The sequence below is a fragment of the Pistacia vera genome, unplaced genomic scaffold (assembly GCF_008641045.1).
Source record: "Pistacia vera cultivar Batoury unplaced genomic scaffold, PisVer_v2 Contig478, whole genome shotgun sequence".
Classification (NCBI taxonomy): Eukaryota; Viridiplantae; Streptophyta; class Magnoliopsida; order Sapindales; family Anacardiaceae; genus Pistacia; species Pistacia vera.
The window spans coordinates 1,627,640-1,644,325 of NW_022196310.1; the positions used below are offsets into that span (position 1 = coordinate 1,627,640).

At 36.2% G+C, this 16,686-nt stretch overlaps 1 protein-coding gene across 1 annotated transcript; it reads left to right on the top strand.

The window, feature by feature from the left end:
• Positions 1–4,464: 4,464 nt before the first annotated feature.
• LOC116146445 (secreted RxLR effector protein 161-like) lies at positions 4,465–4,809 on the top strand. The gene has a single exon (XM_031431839.1). It carries the CDS (start codon positions 4,465–4,467, stop codon positions 4,807–4,809), a length of 345 nt encoding a protein of 114 aa, XP_031287699.1.
• Positions 4,810–16,686: the final 11,877 nt, after the last annotated feature.

Genomic DNA, 16,686 nt, shown 5'->3' on the forward strand with positions numbered 1-16,686 from the left:
TCCGCCAAAACTCTTTTTGAACCCTAATATTATTTTACAAAATAAAATTTATATTTTAAATTGAAAATTACTAAAAAGGGCATCATCAATTTAACCAAACTAAAAAATCAGACTTCTCTTCTCACTCTTAAACACTTTACTTCGCTTTGAATTAAATTTGAATTTTATTCAAAATTCAATCAATCATTCATTTTGTTTTGGTTTCTACTCAGTTCACTACTTAATGTGAAGAAGTGTTTAAATAGTTGCAAAGTATTATTCAATACTTCATTTAACTATTTGTGTTTTTCGTTGTTGCTTCTTTTGAAGGTTGACTTCGAGTTTGAATGGCAAAATACTTTTTGAAGGTTGTTGTAGTTGTTTATGTTAGCGCCTCTTTGTGGAAGCAATGATCATTGAGCTATAAAACAAATAAATCAGAATAGGAAAATGATGCTTGTAGGGCCTCGGGGATTCGTTCTTATCCAGCCAGTAGTTTCAGGATCCCAGTGTGATAATAGCTGACAGTTATGGTATTTCAAAATACGAATTTTAATTGCTTTTTGGACTGTTATGTTCTAAAAGTAATTGAATTCTTGTACTGTTATGCTATTAAAAGAGTAATGGAATTCTTGGACTATTATGCTATTAAAAGCAATTGAATTGCTACGGTTACTACAAGAATGAATTAAGGGAAAGCGGACAGATTCTCAAGTATAAAAAGGGGTGTGTTTCTCATTTGAAAAATACAATTTCACTTGAGAGAATCCTTATTTCCACTGTTTTTTATTAACTTTCCAGCTCCCCTTCACCATTATTACATTTCCTTATGTTGCTTTAAACCTCTGTTAGAGTGTGCACTCTAAAAGGAGGTTCATCATCGTATCCTGGAGGTTAGTCCGCTGTTGAACATTTTTGCACCACGAAGATTCTTCCAGTAGAGGCAGAATTCTAATCTTAAGGACAGTGCTTTTGCACACCTTGATGTTGCTGTTTTGCTGCTGTATCATTGCTTTTTTACTGCTATTTCGTTGTTGTTTCACTGTTGTATTGTTGCTATTTGCTGTTGTTTCTGTTGCTGTTTTACTATTGTTTTCCTGCTGGATTTTTTGCTATTTTTCCTACTATTTTGCTGTTAATTTGTAATAAATTTTCAACAATCTTAAGATCAGAAATTTTAAGTGAAATCTGCCGACATGGACACTGCAATTCTCACCTCCAAGTCTCTTCCTGATATCTCCAAAATTCAGCCCTTTGTTGGAGCTCATTTCAAGAGGTGGCAAGAAAAAGTGTTCGACTCCCTAGACGTGCTCGATTTTGCAGAGTACCTCAAATCAGAAGAACCAAAACCTAGAGTGACCAATTTTGATAAAAAACTTGACACTTGGAAGAAAGGAAATAAGGTAGGTCATCAAACTATCCTCAGTACCTTATCGAATGAGCTTTATGATGTTTATTGCGCTTATAAGACTGCACATCAGATATGGACAATCCTGAAAAAGAAATATGTTGTTGAGGATGTTGGATCAGAAAAATATGACATAGGAAACTTCTTAGATTTTAAAATGGTAGAAAAAAAGAGGTATTCATGCAAGTCCATGATCATCATTTATTGATAAATGACATGAAAAATGAAGAAATAATTCTTCCTGAAACTTTTGTGGGTGGTTGCTTGATTAAGAAACTTCCAGATTCATGGAGAGATTATAAGAATAGTATGAACCATAAGCGGAAGCAAATGAGCTTAGAAGATATGATAGTATATATTAGGATTGAAGAGACGAATAGGCTTAGAGATAAAATCGATAAGCCCAAGGAATTGACATCTAAGGCTAATGTTGTTGAAAACCAAGTGGCTCCTCCTCAACCTAAGAACAAGAAACCGTAGAGTTTTAAGAATAATAACAAGAAATTGTTTAACAACAAGAACCCCAATACTTTAAAAAAGAAAGGACACTGTTTTGTGTGTGGGAAAACTGGACATTTTGCTAGCCAATGCAGATATGGAAAAGCTGGAGACAACAAAAATCCTCCTAAAGCCAATCTGGCTGAGGGAGATGGTGTTATTGTTGCTGTGGTTGTTCACAAGTGAACATGGTTGCTCAAAAGAAAGAATGGATAATTGATTATGGGGCCACAAAGCATATCTGTGGAGATAGAAATTCTTTCTATAAATACATACCAGTGAGGGATGGAGAAGAATGTGTTTACCTTGATGATTCCCGTTGTACTCCTGATTTGGGAAAGGGAAAATTCTTCTCAAACTTACTTATGAGAAAACCCTCTCACTGAGTAATGTTTTACATGTTCCAAACATTCGATATAATCTTGTATCTATTTATGTATTGGGAAAGGTTAGAGTGAAAGTCTCCTTTGAGGATGACAAAATTGTAATGTCCAAGAATGGGGCTTTTGTTGGGAAGGGGTATTGTTTTGGAGAGTTATTTAAACTCAATGTACTTAATATCATTATGAATGAAAATGCATCTTCTTCTGCTTGTGTTATTAATTCAATAGATTTATGGCATGGTAGATTAGGTCATGTGAATTATGGTTATCTGAAAAAGATGAAAGAACTTGGTTCATTATCAAATGTCAATATTTCAAATATTGATAAATGTAGTGTGTGTGTGGAATCTAAATCCACTAAAAAGACTTGTAAACCAATTCTAGAACAAGAAAATGAGCTTCTCGATTTAATTCACAATAATCTTGGAGATTTGAAACAAATTAACCATGACCAGAGGAGGAAAAAAGTTTTATACAACTTTTATTGATTATCACTTTAGATATACTAGAGTATACTTTTTGAGAAGTAAAGATGAAACAATTAAAATGTTCTTAACTTATAAAAATGAAGTTGAAAATCAACTCAATACGAAAATTAAAAGACTAAGAACGGATAGAGGATGAGAATATAAGTCAAATGACTTTGATTCCTTTTGTAGAGATCATGGTATTATACATGAGACCACATCTCCTTATTCTCCATAGTCTAATGGAGTTGCTGAGAGGAAAAACCGAACTTTAAAAGAAATGGTAAATGCTATGTTGATTAGTTTTGGAGCACTTTTGAATTTGTGGGGGGAAGCTATGCTTTTAGCGTGTTACATACAAAACAAAATTCTTTATAAGAAAAAAGGCAAAACACCAAATGAACTCTGGAAAGGTCATGTACCAACCTGAAATATTTTAAAGTATGGGGTTGTTTCGTAAAGTCCTGATTCCTGAACCTAAAAGGAAAAAGGTTAGGATCCAGGATTGTTGATTGTATGTTTATAGGTTATGCTAAGAATAGTGCTGCTTATAGATTCATGGTAATAAAACAAGAGGTTGGTTTGTATGATGCAAACACAATCATTGAATTTAAAAATGCAGATTTCTTTGAGAATGTTTCTCCTAAGAAAATCAATTGTGAAAAGGCTTTACCTTAAAATGAAATTTTTGAGAGTTCTCCTCAAAATGAAACTCTTCAGAATTCTTCTGAAAGTTCAAAGTTAGAAATAAGGAGAAGTAAGAGAGTAAGGAAAGCCAAAAGTTTTGGTGATGATTACTATGTCTTTTTTTACAGAGAATGATCCTCATACTTATGAAGAAGTAATGACTTCTTGTGATGCATCCCTTTGGAAAGAGGCAGTAAATAATGAAATTGAGTCCATTATGAGTAATCATACATGGGAAGTAGTTAGTTTGCGTCCTGGAACTAAACCAATAGGGTGCAAAAGGATATTTAAAAAGAAATTAAAGACTGATGGATCAATTGATAAATACAAGGCAAGATTGATTGCCAAAGGTTATACACAAAAGAAAGATATAGATTATTTTGACACTAATGCTCCTGTAACAAGAATAACATAAGTTAGAGTGTTAATTATTGTAGCTGCAATTTACAAATTACATATACATCAAATGGATGTAAAGACAACTTTTCTTAATGGAGACATAGATGAAGAAATTTATATGAAACAACCAGAGAATTGTGTTATCCTAGATAATGAGCATGAAGTGTGTAAACTGGTAAAGTCTCTTTATGGACTTAAACAGGCACCAAAACAATGACATGAGAAGTTTGACCAAGTGTTAGTCTCAAATGGTTATACAATTAATGATTCAGATAAATATGCATATTCTAAATCATTTGAAGAAAACACTTATATGATAATATGTCTCTATGTTAATGACATGTTAATATTTAGTGCTAATATGGATGTGATAATTAAGACTAAAGAGTTTCTTGCCTCAAATTTTGATATGAAAGACATGGGAGAGGCAAATGTTATTCTTGGGATTAAAATCATTAAGATAAATGATGGTCTTAAGTTATCACAACAATACTATATTGAAAATTTCTTAAGGAAATTTGGGTATTCAGACAGTAAACCCATCTCAACTCCTTATGATGGAAATACTCAACTTAAGAAAAATACACAACATAGTGTGAGTTAAAATAGATATGCCCAAATCATTGGTAGCCTTATGTACTTAATGAATAGTACAAGGCCTGATATTGCTTATGTTGTCACTAGATTGAGTAGGTATACTTATAATCCTGATAAAAATCACTGGATAGCATTAGATAGAGTTGCTATATATTTGAAGGGCACCATTGATTATGGGCTAACGTTTGGAAGTATACTACCTGTATTAGAAGGATATTCTGATGGCAAATGGATATCAGATTCAGATGAAATAAAATCCACAAGTGGTTTTATCTTTACACTTGGTGGAGGTGTTGTGTCATGGAAGTCTTCCAAACAAACTTGCATAGCTTGGTCTACCATGGAGTTTAAGTTTATCGCCTTAGAAAAGGCATGTTCTGAGGCTGAGTAGTTAAGGAATCTCTTAGCAAATCTTCCCATTGAAACTCACCCTCCTGTTTCAGTAGTAATCCATTATGATTGTCAAGCAGCAATAGCAAGAGCAAGAGCAAAATTTATAATAGGAAAAGCATACATATCTGGATAAAACATACAATTATAAAGTAGCTGCTAGAATCTGGGGTTGTGAGCCTAGACTTTGTGAAGTCAGAGTTAAATTTGGCCGATCCTCTGACTAAACCACCAAGTAGAAGGTTAGTGGAATACACATCGAGCGGGATGGGACTTATGCCTAAAGCATAAGGCAACAGTGATGGTAACCCTACCTATGTGATTGGAGATCCCAGGAAGTAGGTTCATAAGGGTAATAACAAGTCACTTGTTGTCTTGATAAGTATTATTGAATTTTATCTATAGAAAGTCCTCCTTATGGCGAGATAATACTAATTGCAGTGAATACGGATAAGTAAAATTACTCTTAATGAAATCCATAGCCAACAAAAATAGTGGTGTGAAAAACTATAATTCACACCTTATGGAGGTTCACCTATGTGAGTGTGGAATTGAGTTGATTCCTATGAGAGCTTAGGTAGGCATCTCTAGAGCACTCATGAAATCCAGGCTAGCATAGGACCATAAAGTGCTAAACCGCGGAACAGTATACAATGTAAAGAATTTAGTGTGAGGAACTAATCCTCTGAATTACATAAATAAATTTTTGGTTCATAGAAACTTAGTTTCACCAAATGTTAGTAATTCATGTTTAGTTACTCAATGATTGCTTCATGGTCCAAAAGACACCAACTCATAAATATTAAATTTTGTAATCAGTGGTGATTGGTTATTTTGAAATATGTGGGGGATTGTGATAATAACTGGCAGTTATGGTATTTCAAAATACCAATTTTAATTGATTTTTTAACTGTTATGTTCTAAAAGTAATTGAATTCTTGGATTGTTATGCTATTAAAAGAGTAATTGAATTCTTGGATTGTTATGTTATTAAAAGCAATTGAATTGCTTCGGTTACTGCAAGAATGAATTAAGGGAAAACAGGCAGATTTTCAAGTATAAAAAGGGGTGTGTTTCTCATTAGAAAAATGCAATTTCACTTGAAGGAATCCTTGTTTCCTCTATTTTTTATTAACTTTCCAACTCTCCTTCACCATTATTACATTTCCTTGTGTTGTTCTAAACCTCTATTAGACTGTGCACTCTAAAAGGAGGTTCGTCATTATATCCTGGAGGTCAGTTCGTTGTTGAGCTTTTTTGCACCACGAAGATTCTTCTAGTAGGGGTGGAATTCTGATCTTAAGGACAGTTGTAATACTCCGTATTCTCCTTGTGGGTTTTATTTAATTTTATTTATGTGAATTTAGGGGGTAATATGTACGAATTGAAACTTTTTGGAGACGTTTTAGTAAGAAATAAGGCATGGTGGGCTTATTAAATAGTTTTGCAAGAGCACTTGTGTGAAATTGGAAGTGTGAAAATCTTTTAGCAATATTATGAAATTGATTAAAGATGAGGGGTGTCATGCAAGGGCACATGCATAATTTTCTAGGGGTGAGATCGTGATAAAACATAACTTTATTTAAAGGATTTTGGGGTGCAAGATGTAAGAATCAAAGACTAAGGGATGCATGCATAATTGGCCATTGCAAGATGGATTAAAGGTAATTTCTTTTGGAGAATTAGCCCCCAGTTTTGGCACATTGTTTTGCCAATGATGGTTTTGAATTTGTATTAAATTGAGATGAGGAATGGGGGAGTGGAGAAAGAGATAGCCGAGAGAATAAAAGGAAAAAAAAAAAAAAAGTGAGAGAGGAGAAGCTTGTTTTTATTCTTTTTCTCTTTCTCATTTCACATTCATTCTCCTATGTAAATTGAAAGAGAGAAAAATAATATTTGAGTTAAAATAGAGGAGGGCCGAGAGGTGTTTTGTAGGAGAAGAATTTTCAGAGAAATTTTGGGGTAAAGTAATAAGTGTTACGCATTGCATTTTCAATCCTTTATCATTTTTAATCGATCTTTCATTTTCTCTTTGATTAGATATTAATTCCTATAACAATTTTGAATCAAATAGGTGAAGAAGATAGGAGGACCGAGCACTTGAGTTAAAAGCAAAGGAGAAATTGTGAGTGGAATATATATAAAAATGATTTTCAAACGTATTTCATTCCTTGTTTTCTTGTGTTTGTGCATGTATACAAATTAATGATTAAATTAAAATTTGTGAATGATATATTGCATGTGCATTTCGGTTGCTGGAAAGGTGTATTAATGATATAATTTTGTTTAATTGCATTGTAAGATGTAATTGCACGTGTGGGAAGTCAGCTAATTAATTGTTTGTGGAATGGGAATTTGTGTGTAATTAGTTTTTTTTTTTAAATTGAAATGCATGATTAATTTTGAATATGGCTGCTAGAAATTGGAACTATATATAATGCCCTGCTAGTATATTTATATTAGTTGGCGGTGTGATTGGCAAGTGTCGGGTTGAGTTATTGCCAACTATTGGTTTTTGGGTGTGATACTTGTCTATTTTGAATCTGTCTTGTTGAGATAAATTGAAATGTGTTGGTGGTTGGTTAGTTCAGATGATTTTGTAGTAGATTGGGGTTTTGAAAATTTGATTTTTTTTCTTATGTTGCTTGTTGCATGTGTATGTATAGGGTGTTCACATGGAATTAAAGGTTGCTGAATATTTCTTTTTTTTTTTTTTTTATTAATGAAATGGTTTAATCATGTGCTGGAGTGGAGGTGGAAGTGAAAAAAACAAAAAAATTTATATTAAGAAGGTGTTAATATTGGGCAAATGAATTTTCATTAATAGGAATGGTTATAAAATTGTGTTTATGTAAATTTTAATCTTTCCTCTAGATTATACGGAAATGCATGCTATGGTTGGTTAATTTGATTGGCTATTGGGCTCTTTTATTTGTTTACAATTGGGAGTATTTTATTTGTTTTGAAACAAATGGTGTAGAATGAATTGGAAGGTTGTGGGTTAATTGTCATGTTTAGAAGTTTTGGGACCTTAGAAAATTGATGATAAATATAGGGTGTACATATAATTTTACATACTTTTGTATTTTGACGTGGTGAGCATTGCATTCATGATTACATGCCATTTTATTGAAATTTTATATCATATTATACTTTATATATGCATAAGACATGCATGATGCATATTTGGAATGAAATTGTGGATGCATGATTATTATTATATTTGACTCCCGGATTGGAAACCGTACCCATCCCCCTCCAGACATCAGCTAGTATTTGATATTTATCCTCATGCGTGCATTGAGATGGTCCGTCCTACCGAACGATTGGGATATCCTACTAGGACAAGACGGACGCCTGACGAGCTCCAGGCGGGATTACACCAAGCGGTTATTGGCCGGTGTGGGATTTTGGACGCCTTGAGGGTAGACTGTGGGCGAGATTATATTTGATACCATATCATGACACCCCCAGGGTAGACTGTGGGTCGAGCATGGTTATCCAGTGATGTTCGTACCATCCCGAGGGTAGACTGCGAATGGTGCCACCCCAAGGGTAGATTGCAGGTGGTGTAGCTTCATGTCTGAGTTAGGGACTGGTTCAAATAGTTATGATCCAGGCCCTTAAGTGCTAGTAGGGTGGTGATAATTGATTTATTTTATATGATAGTAGTGTGTGATTTCATGGCATCCGAGAATAATACATATATTGTTTGTTGCCTTATCATGTAAGTGCATTAGTGTTGTGTGGCATACAACTGGATTATTCATGCATGTTTTCAAAGTTAAAGTTATTTTCGTATAAAATATATTATCCGCTCACTGGGCTTCCCAACTCACTGTTTTATGTTTCCTCCCCCAGGATCGTAGATCGGGTTCGTGTGGAGCATACTCTACGCTCTAGGTTGGCCTTAACGCATGATGATCTACATCTTTTACAAACTTTAGTGGACTCTGATACTACGTTTCTTTTGTAACTGGATTTCAGTTCCCGCTTTTACAATAATTATATGTGTATTTCCACCTTCTAAACCTTAAACATACAAATGCACTACTTTTCACTTTCGTCTATAAACGGAATTGTTTTTAAGAATGTTATATATATAGAGTATTCACCTTTCTTTCGGGATCTTGAGTCTCCTGAAGCGCCCGGATCCGGTGGGATAGGGATACTCAGGAGGGGGCATGACAGATTGGTATCAAAGCCTAGGTTTTGGATTTTGAGTGCATTTGTACAAGTATGCATACATGTTTTGTATCCTAACAAGTTAAATTGATTTTATAGATATCATCATGCGTAAACAAGGCCGATTGCGCACATGATCTATGAGAGCAATAAGTGATCCTCAAGGGCAAGGAGAGGATCAGAATGCGGGGATAGAGGGTAAGGCTTCTGCGGCCCATGAACAAGGACCCTATATAGAAGGACCCGAAGGGGGTCAGGGGATGGAACAAGAGATAGAGCAAGAGATCCATTCTTCTAGTAGTGAGTCTGGGATAGAGAGAGCCATTGGGAGACTAGCCCGGTTGTTTACCCGTGCCATTGGTGGTTGGGCACAAGAGAATCTGAGGAACAGGAATACCATAGAGAGGGCTAGGAAGTTAGGGGAAGAGAAATTTAATAGAGATGGTGATCCTATGGTAGCGATGAGATGGTTAGAGGGTACTAAGAAAGTATTCAGGGTTATGGCATGTACTGATAAGGAAAGAGTGAGATTTGTGGAATTTCTGTTAATAGGGGGAGCTGATTGCTGGTGGCAGTCCGCTCGAGGAAAGTACCACAACCCCCCTAGACTGATTTTAGACAGGAGTTCCTAGATTGTTATCAACTAGGGTTTATCAGGAAAACAAAAGGAGAGAGTTCTTGATGTTGACTTAGGGGAATATGACCGTCGAGGACTATAGAAACATATTTATAGAACTTGCTAGGTTCGCTTCGGGTATTGTAGATAGTGAGGAAGATAAATGTAGAAAATTTGAGCATGGCCTTAGGGAGGGGATCAAAACAGCAGTGGTTGGATATGCCCATTCAGATTTTGTTAGATTGGTGGAATCCGCTATGAGGATAGAGTAGAGTCTAGCAATAAGAGAGAGAGAGGAACCACGCAAACAGAAATGTGGTAACCGAGATTGGGGGATTGGCAGTTCGAGGAACCGTATGCCGAGACGAGAGGGTAGTTTCTTTGGTACATCCAGTAGCCAAGGTTCTGAGACCAACAGGAGTTAGGGACAATTTGGTGGCAAACAATCAGTCAGCGGAAATTCTGGTGGAAACCAGTGACAGTTGTGTAATCAGTGTGGCCGATCTCATGCGGGGCAATGTTGGGGAGTGACCTTAGTCTGTTATCATTGTGGACAGCCTGGGCATTTTAAAAGGGAGTGCCCTAGTTTAGCTCAGAGTGGGAGTGTATCACAGAGGACCATCCAGCAGCGCTTTCAAGGAGAAGGTAGTCATGTTCAGGGACAGTAGAAGTCCCAACCTATAGGAAGGTCCACTACAGGCAACAGAGGCGAGTCTAGTACCGATCGTGTAAGCAGAGGTAGACAGAGAGGATCTGGACAACCTTATACTCAAGCTCGAGTTTTTGCCATGACCCAGCAAGAGGCCCAGGCTACACCCGATGTGGTAACTGGTATGTTATTTATCTTTAGCCATGAGGCTTGTGTTTTGATTGACCCTGGTTCCACTCATTCTTTCATATCATATGCATTTGTAGAATATTCAGATCGTGTTTTAGAACCCTTGGAGTATAAATTAGATGTGGTTACCCCCGCTGGTGAGACCTTATTAACAGAGTATGGGTTTAATGGTTGTGGTGTAATGGTTGATGGGTATGTATTGGAGGCAGACTTGATTCTATTGAACATACATGATTTTGATGTGATTTTAGGCATGGACTGGTTAGCCACCCATAGACCTATAGTGGATTGTTTTCGAAAGGAGATCACTTTTAGGAAGCTCGATATACTAGAGTTAGTGTTTTGTGGAGAAAGACAAATACTTCCCTCTTGTTTGATTTCAGCCATGACTACTAGGAAATATCTCCGGAAGGGATGTCAGGTGTACTTGGCACATGTAGTGGATACACAGGCGGATGGATGTAGATTGGAAGATATTCCGGTGGTTAAAGACTTCCTAGATGTATTTCCTGAAGATCTTTCAGGACTACCTCTGGAAAGCGAGATCAATTTTACTATTGAGCTTGTGCCTAGTGCGGTTCCAGTTTCTAAGGCCCCATATAGGATGGCACCCCTAGAGTTGAAGGAATTGAAGATTCAACTACAAGAACTGGTGGACAAGGGGTTTATCCGACCGAGTGTGTCTTCGTGGGGAGCGCCGATATTGTTTGTGAAAAAGAAGAATGGGACTTTGAGATTATGTATTGACTACAGGCAGTTGAATAAGATGACAGTGCGCAACAAATATCCACTGCCACGTATTGATGATTTATTTGACCAGTTACAAGGTTCCAAGGTTTTCTCTAAGATAGATCTAAGATCAGGATATCATCAACTAAGGATCAAAGAGTCTGATATCCCTAGGACAGCTTTTCGAACCCGTTATGGGCATTATGAATTTTTGGTGATGTCGTTCGGTTTGACAAATGCCCCAGCAGTTTTCATGGATCTGATGAATAGGTTGTTCCGTCCTTTTTTGGACCATTTTGTGGCAGTGTTTATTGATGATATATTGGAAACATTCACGGAGTAAGAGCGAGCATGCAGAACACCTCAGGATGGTTTTACAGACACTCCGTGATCAACGATTATATGCCAAGTTTAGTAAGTGTCAATTCTGGTTACGAGAGGTCTCATGTCTCGGGCATGTTATTTCAACTCAGGGTGTTTATGTAGACCCACAGAAAGTGGAAGCAGTTTTGAATTGGGAGAGACCTACTAGTGTTACCGAGATTAGGAGTTTTCTAGGACTGGCAGGATACTATAGGAGGGTTATGGAAGGGTTTTCCAAGATTGCCACCCCGTTGACCAGGTTAACTCGAAAAGGTGTGAAGTTTAATTGGTCCCATGAATGTGAGCAGAGTTTTCAGGAATTAAAGCGGAGATTAACAACGACTCCTATCCTCACTTTGCCCTTGGGTGTGGAGGAATTTGAAATTTATAGTGATGCATCTAAGCAAGGGTTAGGATGTGTGCTAATGCAAAATGGGAAGGTAATCGCCTATGCTTCTAGGCAGTTAAAGAAGCACGAGCAGAATTACCCAGTTCACGATTTAGAGTTGGCAACAATGGTTTTTGCCTTAAAGATTTGGAGGCATTATTTGTATGGAGTAACCTGCTGGATCTATACTGATCACAAGAGTCTGAAGTACTTGTTCACTCAAAGGGAGTTAAATATACGACAACGCCGATGGATTGAGTTGATTAAAGATTATGATTGTGTAATAGACTACCACCTCGGAAAAGCTAATGTGGTAGTTGATGCCCTCAGTAGGAAGTCCCAAGATATGATAGCTCACTTAGGAGTGAACCATTATGAATTACTACAAGAGTTGAGGACTTTAGGAGTTAATCTGTTTCTAGGCGAATCTGGTGGGTTATTGGCCAATTTTCAGGTGAGGCTGACTATAGTCGATAAGATACGGGGGATACAAATCAAACCCTCAATTGGAAAAGTTAAAATCTGAAGTTAGTAGTGGGTCACGGACGAACTTTTGGATAGGAAGCGATGGGACCTTGATGTTGGGAAATAGGATGTGTGCACCAGATCAAAAGGAGTTAAAACGAGAAATATTAGAGGAAGCCCATTCCTCAGCATATGCTTTGCACCCAAGGAGTACCAAGATGTATCGGACTCTCCAAGAGCATTATTGGTGGTCTAGTATGAAGAAAGAAATAGCAGAGTTTGTTTCCAGATGTTTGATATGTCAACAAGTTAAGGCCGAACATCAAAAACCGACAGGACCCTTACAACCCCTTCCTGTTCCTGAGTGGAAGTGGGAACATATTACTATGGATTTTGTGGTAGGCCTCCCTCGCACCAGAAACGGCCACAACAACATTTGGGTAATAGTGGATCGATTGACGAAGTCCGCTCATTTTTTGCCAATAAAAACGACGTATTCACTGGACAGATTAGCGAGTCTTTATGTGTTTGAAATAATTAGACTTCATGGTGCCCAAGTATCTATAGTATCAGACAGAAATCCAAGGTTTACATCCCAATTTTGGCCTAGCTTATAGAATGCTTTGGGAACAAGATTAAGTTTTAGTACGACCTTCCATCCTCAAACTAACAGACAATCTGAGGGGACTATTCAGACACTGGAAGATATGTTAAGGGCTGTGGTAATGCGGTTTAAAAAGAGTTGGGATTCGTTTTCACCCTTAGCGGAGTTTGCTTATAATAATAGTTACCAAGCCAGCATTGGAATGCCGCCATACGAGGCTCTATATGGCAGGAAGTGCAAAACTCCAATATGCTAGAGCGAGGCAGGTGAAAGGAAATTAGCAGGGCCAGAAATAGTCCAAACCACTAACAATTCAATCAAATTTATCAAGGAAAAGTTAAAGGCAGCCCAGGATCGACAGAAAAGCTATGCTGATAAGCGTAGGAGAGATTTGGAATTTCAAGTTGGGGACATGGTATTTTTACGAGTTTCACCATGGAAGGGTTCCTTAAGATTCGGGAAAAGGGGCAAGTTAAGTCCGAGGTACATTGGTCCATATGAGATTCTAGAGAGGATTGGAGCTATAGCGTATCAGTTGGTGTTGCCACCAGAGTTATCCAGGATCCATGATGTATTCCATGTCTCTATGCTTCGCAAATATATACCTGACCCATCCCATGTGTTACAGCAACAACCGATCCAAGTTAGGGGTGACTTGACTTATAAGGAGTATCCAGAGGGGATTATAGATTGGAAGCGGCAAGAGTTGCGCACCAGGACCATCCCTTGGGTAAAGGTTAAGTGAAGTAATCATTCAGAAAAGGAAGCAACTTGGGAGCGCGAAGAAGATATGCGAGCACAATATCTTGAGTTTTTTTAACCAAGTGCACTAAAAAAAAAAAAAAACAAAAAAAAAAAAAAACAAATTTCAAGGACGAAATTTCCTTAAGGGGGGAAGATTGTAATACTTCATATTCTCCTTGTGGGTTTTATTTAATTTTATTTATGTGAATCTAGGGGGTAATATGTAAGAATTAAAACTTTTTGGAGACATTTTAGTAAGAAATAAGGCATCGTGGGTTTATTAAATAGTTTTACAAGAGCACTTGTGTAAAATTGGAAGTGTGAAAATCTTTCAACAATATTATGAAATTGATTAAAGATGAGGGGTCTTATAATATTGTGTCATGCAAGGGCACATGCATAATTTTCCAGGGGTGAGATCATGATAAAATATAACTTTATTTAAAGGATTTTGGGGTGCAAGATGTAAGAATCAAAGACTAAGGGATGCATGACAATTGGCCATTGCAAGATGGATTAAAGGTAATTTTCTTTTGGAGAATTAGCCCCCGGTTTTGGCACATTGTTTTGCCAATGATGGTTGTGAATTTGTATTAAATTGAGATGAGGAATGGGGGAGTGGAGAAAGAGATAGCCGAGAGAATTAAAGGAAAAAAAAAAAAAAAAAGTGAGAGAGGAGAAGCTTGTTTTTATTCTTTTTCTCTTTCTCATTTCACATTCATTCTCCTATGTAAATTGAAAGAGAGAGAAATAATATTTGAGTTAAAATAGAGGAGGGCCGAGAGGTGCTTTGTAGGAGAAGAATTTTCAGAGAAATTTTGGGGTAAAGGAATAAGTGTTATGCATTGCATTTTCAATCCTTTATCGTCTTTAATCGATCTTTCATTTTCTCTTTGATTAGATCTTAATTCCTATAACAATTTTGAATCAAATAGGTGAAGAAGATAGGAGGACCGAGCACTTGAGTTAAAAGCAAAGGAGAAAGTTTGAGTGGAATATATATAAAAATGATATTCAAACGTATTTCATTCCTTATTTTCTTGCGTTTGTGCATGCATACAAATTAATGATTGAATTAAAATTTGTGAATGATATATTGCATGTGCATTTCGGTTGCTGGAAAGGTGTATTAATGGTATAATTTTGTTTAATTGCATTGTAAGATGTAATTGCATGTGTGGGAAGTCAGCTAATTAATTGTTTGTGGAATGGGAATTTGCGTGTAATTAGTTTTTTTTTTTTTTTTTTAAATTGAAATGCATGATTAATTTTGAATATGGCTGCTGGAAATTGGAACTATATATAATGCCCTGCTAGTATATTTATATTAGTTGGCGGTGTGATTGGCAAGTGTCGGGTTGAGTTATTGCCAACTACAGGTTTTTCGGTGTGATACTTGTTTATTTTGAATCTTTGTCTTGTTGAGATAAATTGAAATGTGTTGGTGGTTGGTTAGTTCGGATGATTTTGCAGTAGATTGGGGTTTTGAAAATTTGATTTTTTTTCTTATGTTGCTTGTTGCATGTGTATGTATACGGTGTTCACATGGAATTAAAGGTTGCTGAATATTTCTTTTTTATATTAATGAAATGGTTTAATCATGTGCTGGAGTGGAGGTGGAGGTGGAAGTGAAAACGAAAAAAAATTTGTATTAAGAAGGTTTTAATACTGGGCAAATGAATTTTCATTAATAGTAATGGTTATAAAATTGTGTTTATGTAAATTTTAATCTTTCCTCTGGATTATACGGAAATGCATGCTATGGTTGGTTAATTTGATTGGCTATTGGGCTCTTTTATTTGTTTACAATTGGGAGTATTTTATTTGTTTTGAAACAAATAGTGTAAAATGAATTGGAAGGTTGTGGGTTAATTGTCATGTTTAGAAGTTTTGGGACCTTAGAAAATTGATGATAAATATAGGGTGTACATATAATTTTACATACTTTTATATTTTGACGTGGTGAGCATTGCATTCATGATTACATGCATTTTTATTGAAATTTTATATCATATTATAGTTTATATATGCATAAGACATGCATGATGCATATTTGGAAAGAAATTGTGGATGCATGATTATTATTATGTTTGACTCCTGGATTGGAAATCGTACCCATCCCCCTCCAGATATCAACTAGTATTTGATATTTATCCTCATGCGCGCATTGAGATGGTCCGTTCTACCGAATGATTGGGATATCTGTTAGTAAACGGTCCCGTATACGCAGCGGAAACAACAAAAATAATATAACAGGATCGTTTACAAGAGCCAAGATCAAGGGTATAATTTTACAATTTTATCATAATAAGAATCTACAGAAATATTAAACATGAGTTAAAAGAAACAAACGCACATTGGAGGCTCCTCCAAATTTGTCGACGAATGTTTTGCTACCGATCCAAGTGTAGGATCGAACCTGCGTAGTCCACACGAAGACAATCTCAAAAGAACCAAAGAGGGNGAAAGGTGTATTAATGATATAATTTTGTTTAATAATATTGCATTGTAAGATGCAATTGCATGTGGGGGAAGTCAGCTAATTAAATTGTGTGGAATGAATTGAAAGGTTGTGGGTTAGTTATAAAATTGACTTGATTAGAAACATGAATATGGGTGGATACTAAATAAATTTTGAATTTTATATTTGAACGTTTGTTAAGCTTTGTGATGAGTGGACAGCTGGAAAATTTGGGAAATAATGGGCATGAGACTGCTAGCCTATACTGTATAGAATGTGAACATTTACTTTGCCTAAAAGGTTAGGGATTGGCTGGATTTTTTTGGGTGGTAATGGGTATGAAATCATGACTTGAAGGTTTACTTAAAGTATATATATATATATTATATTTTTGCTGTATTGTTGTTGCATTGTTGGCTTGGTATTTTTGGAGTCATCAATGTAGTAATTGCTGCATTTTCATAAACTGTGGACTTGATTAAACG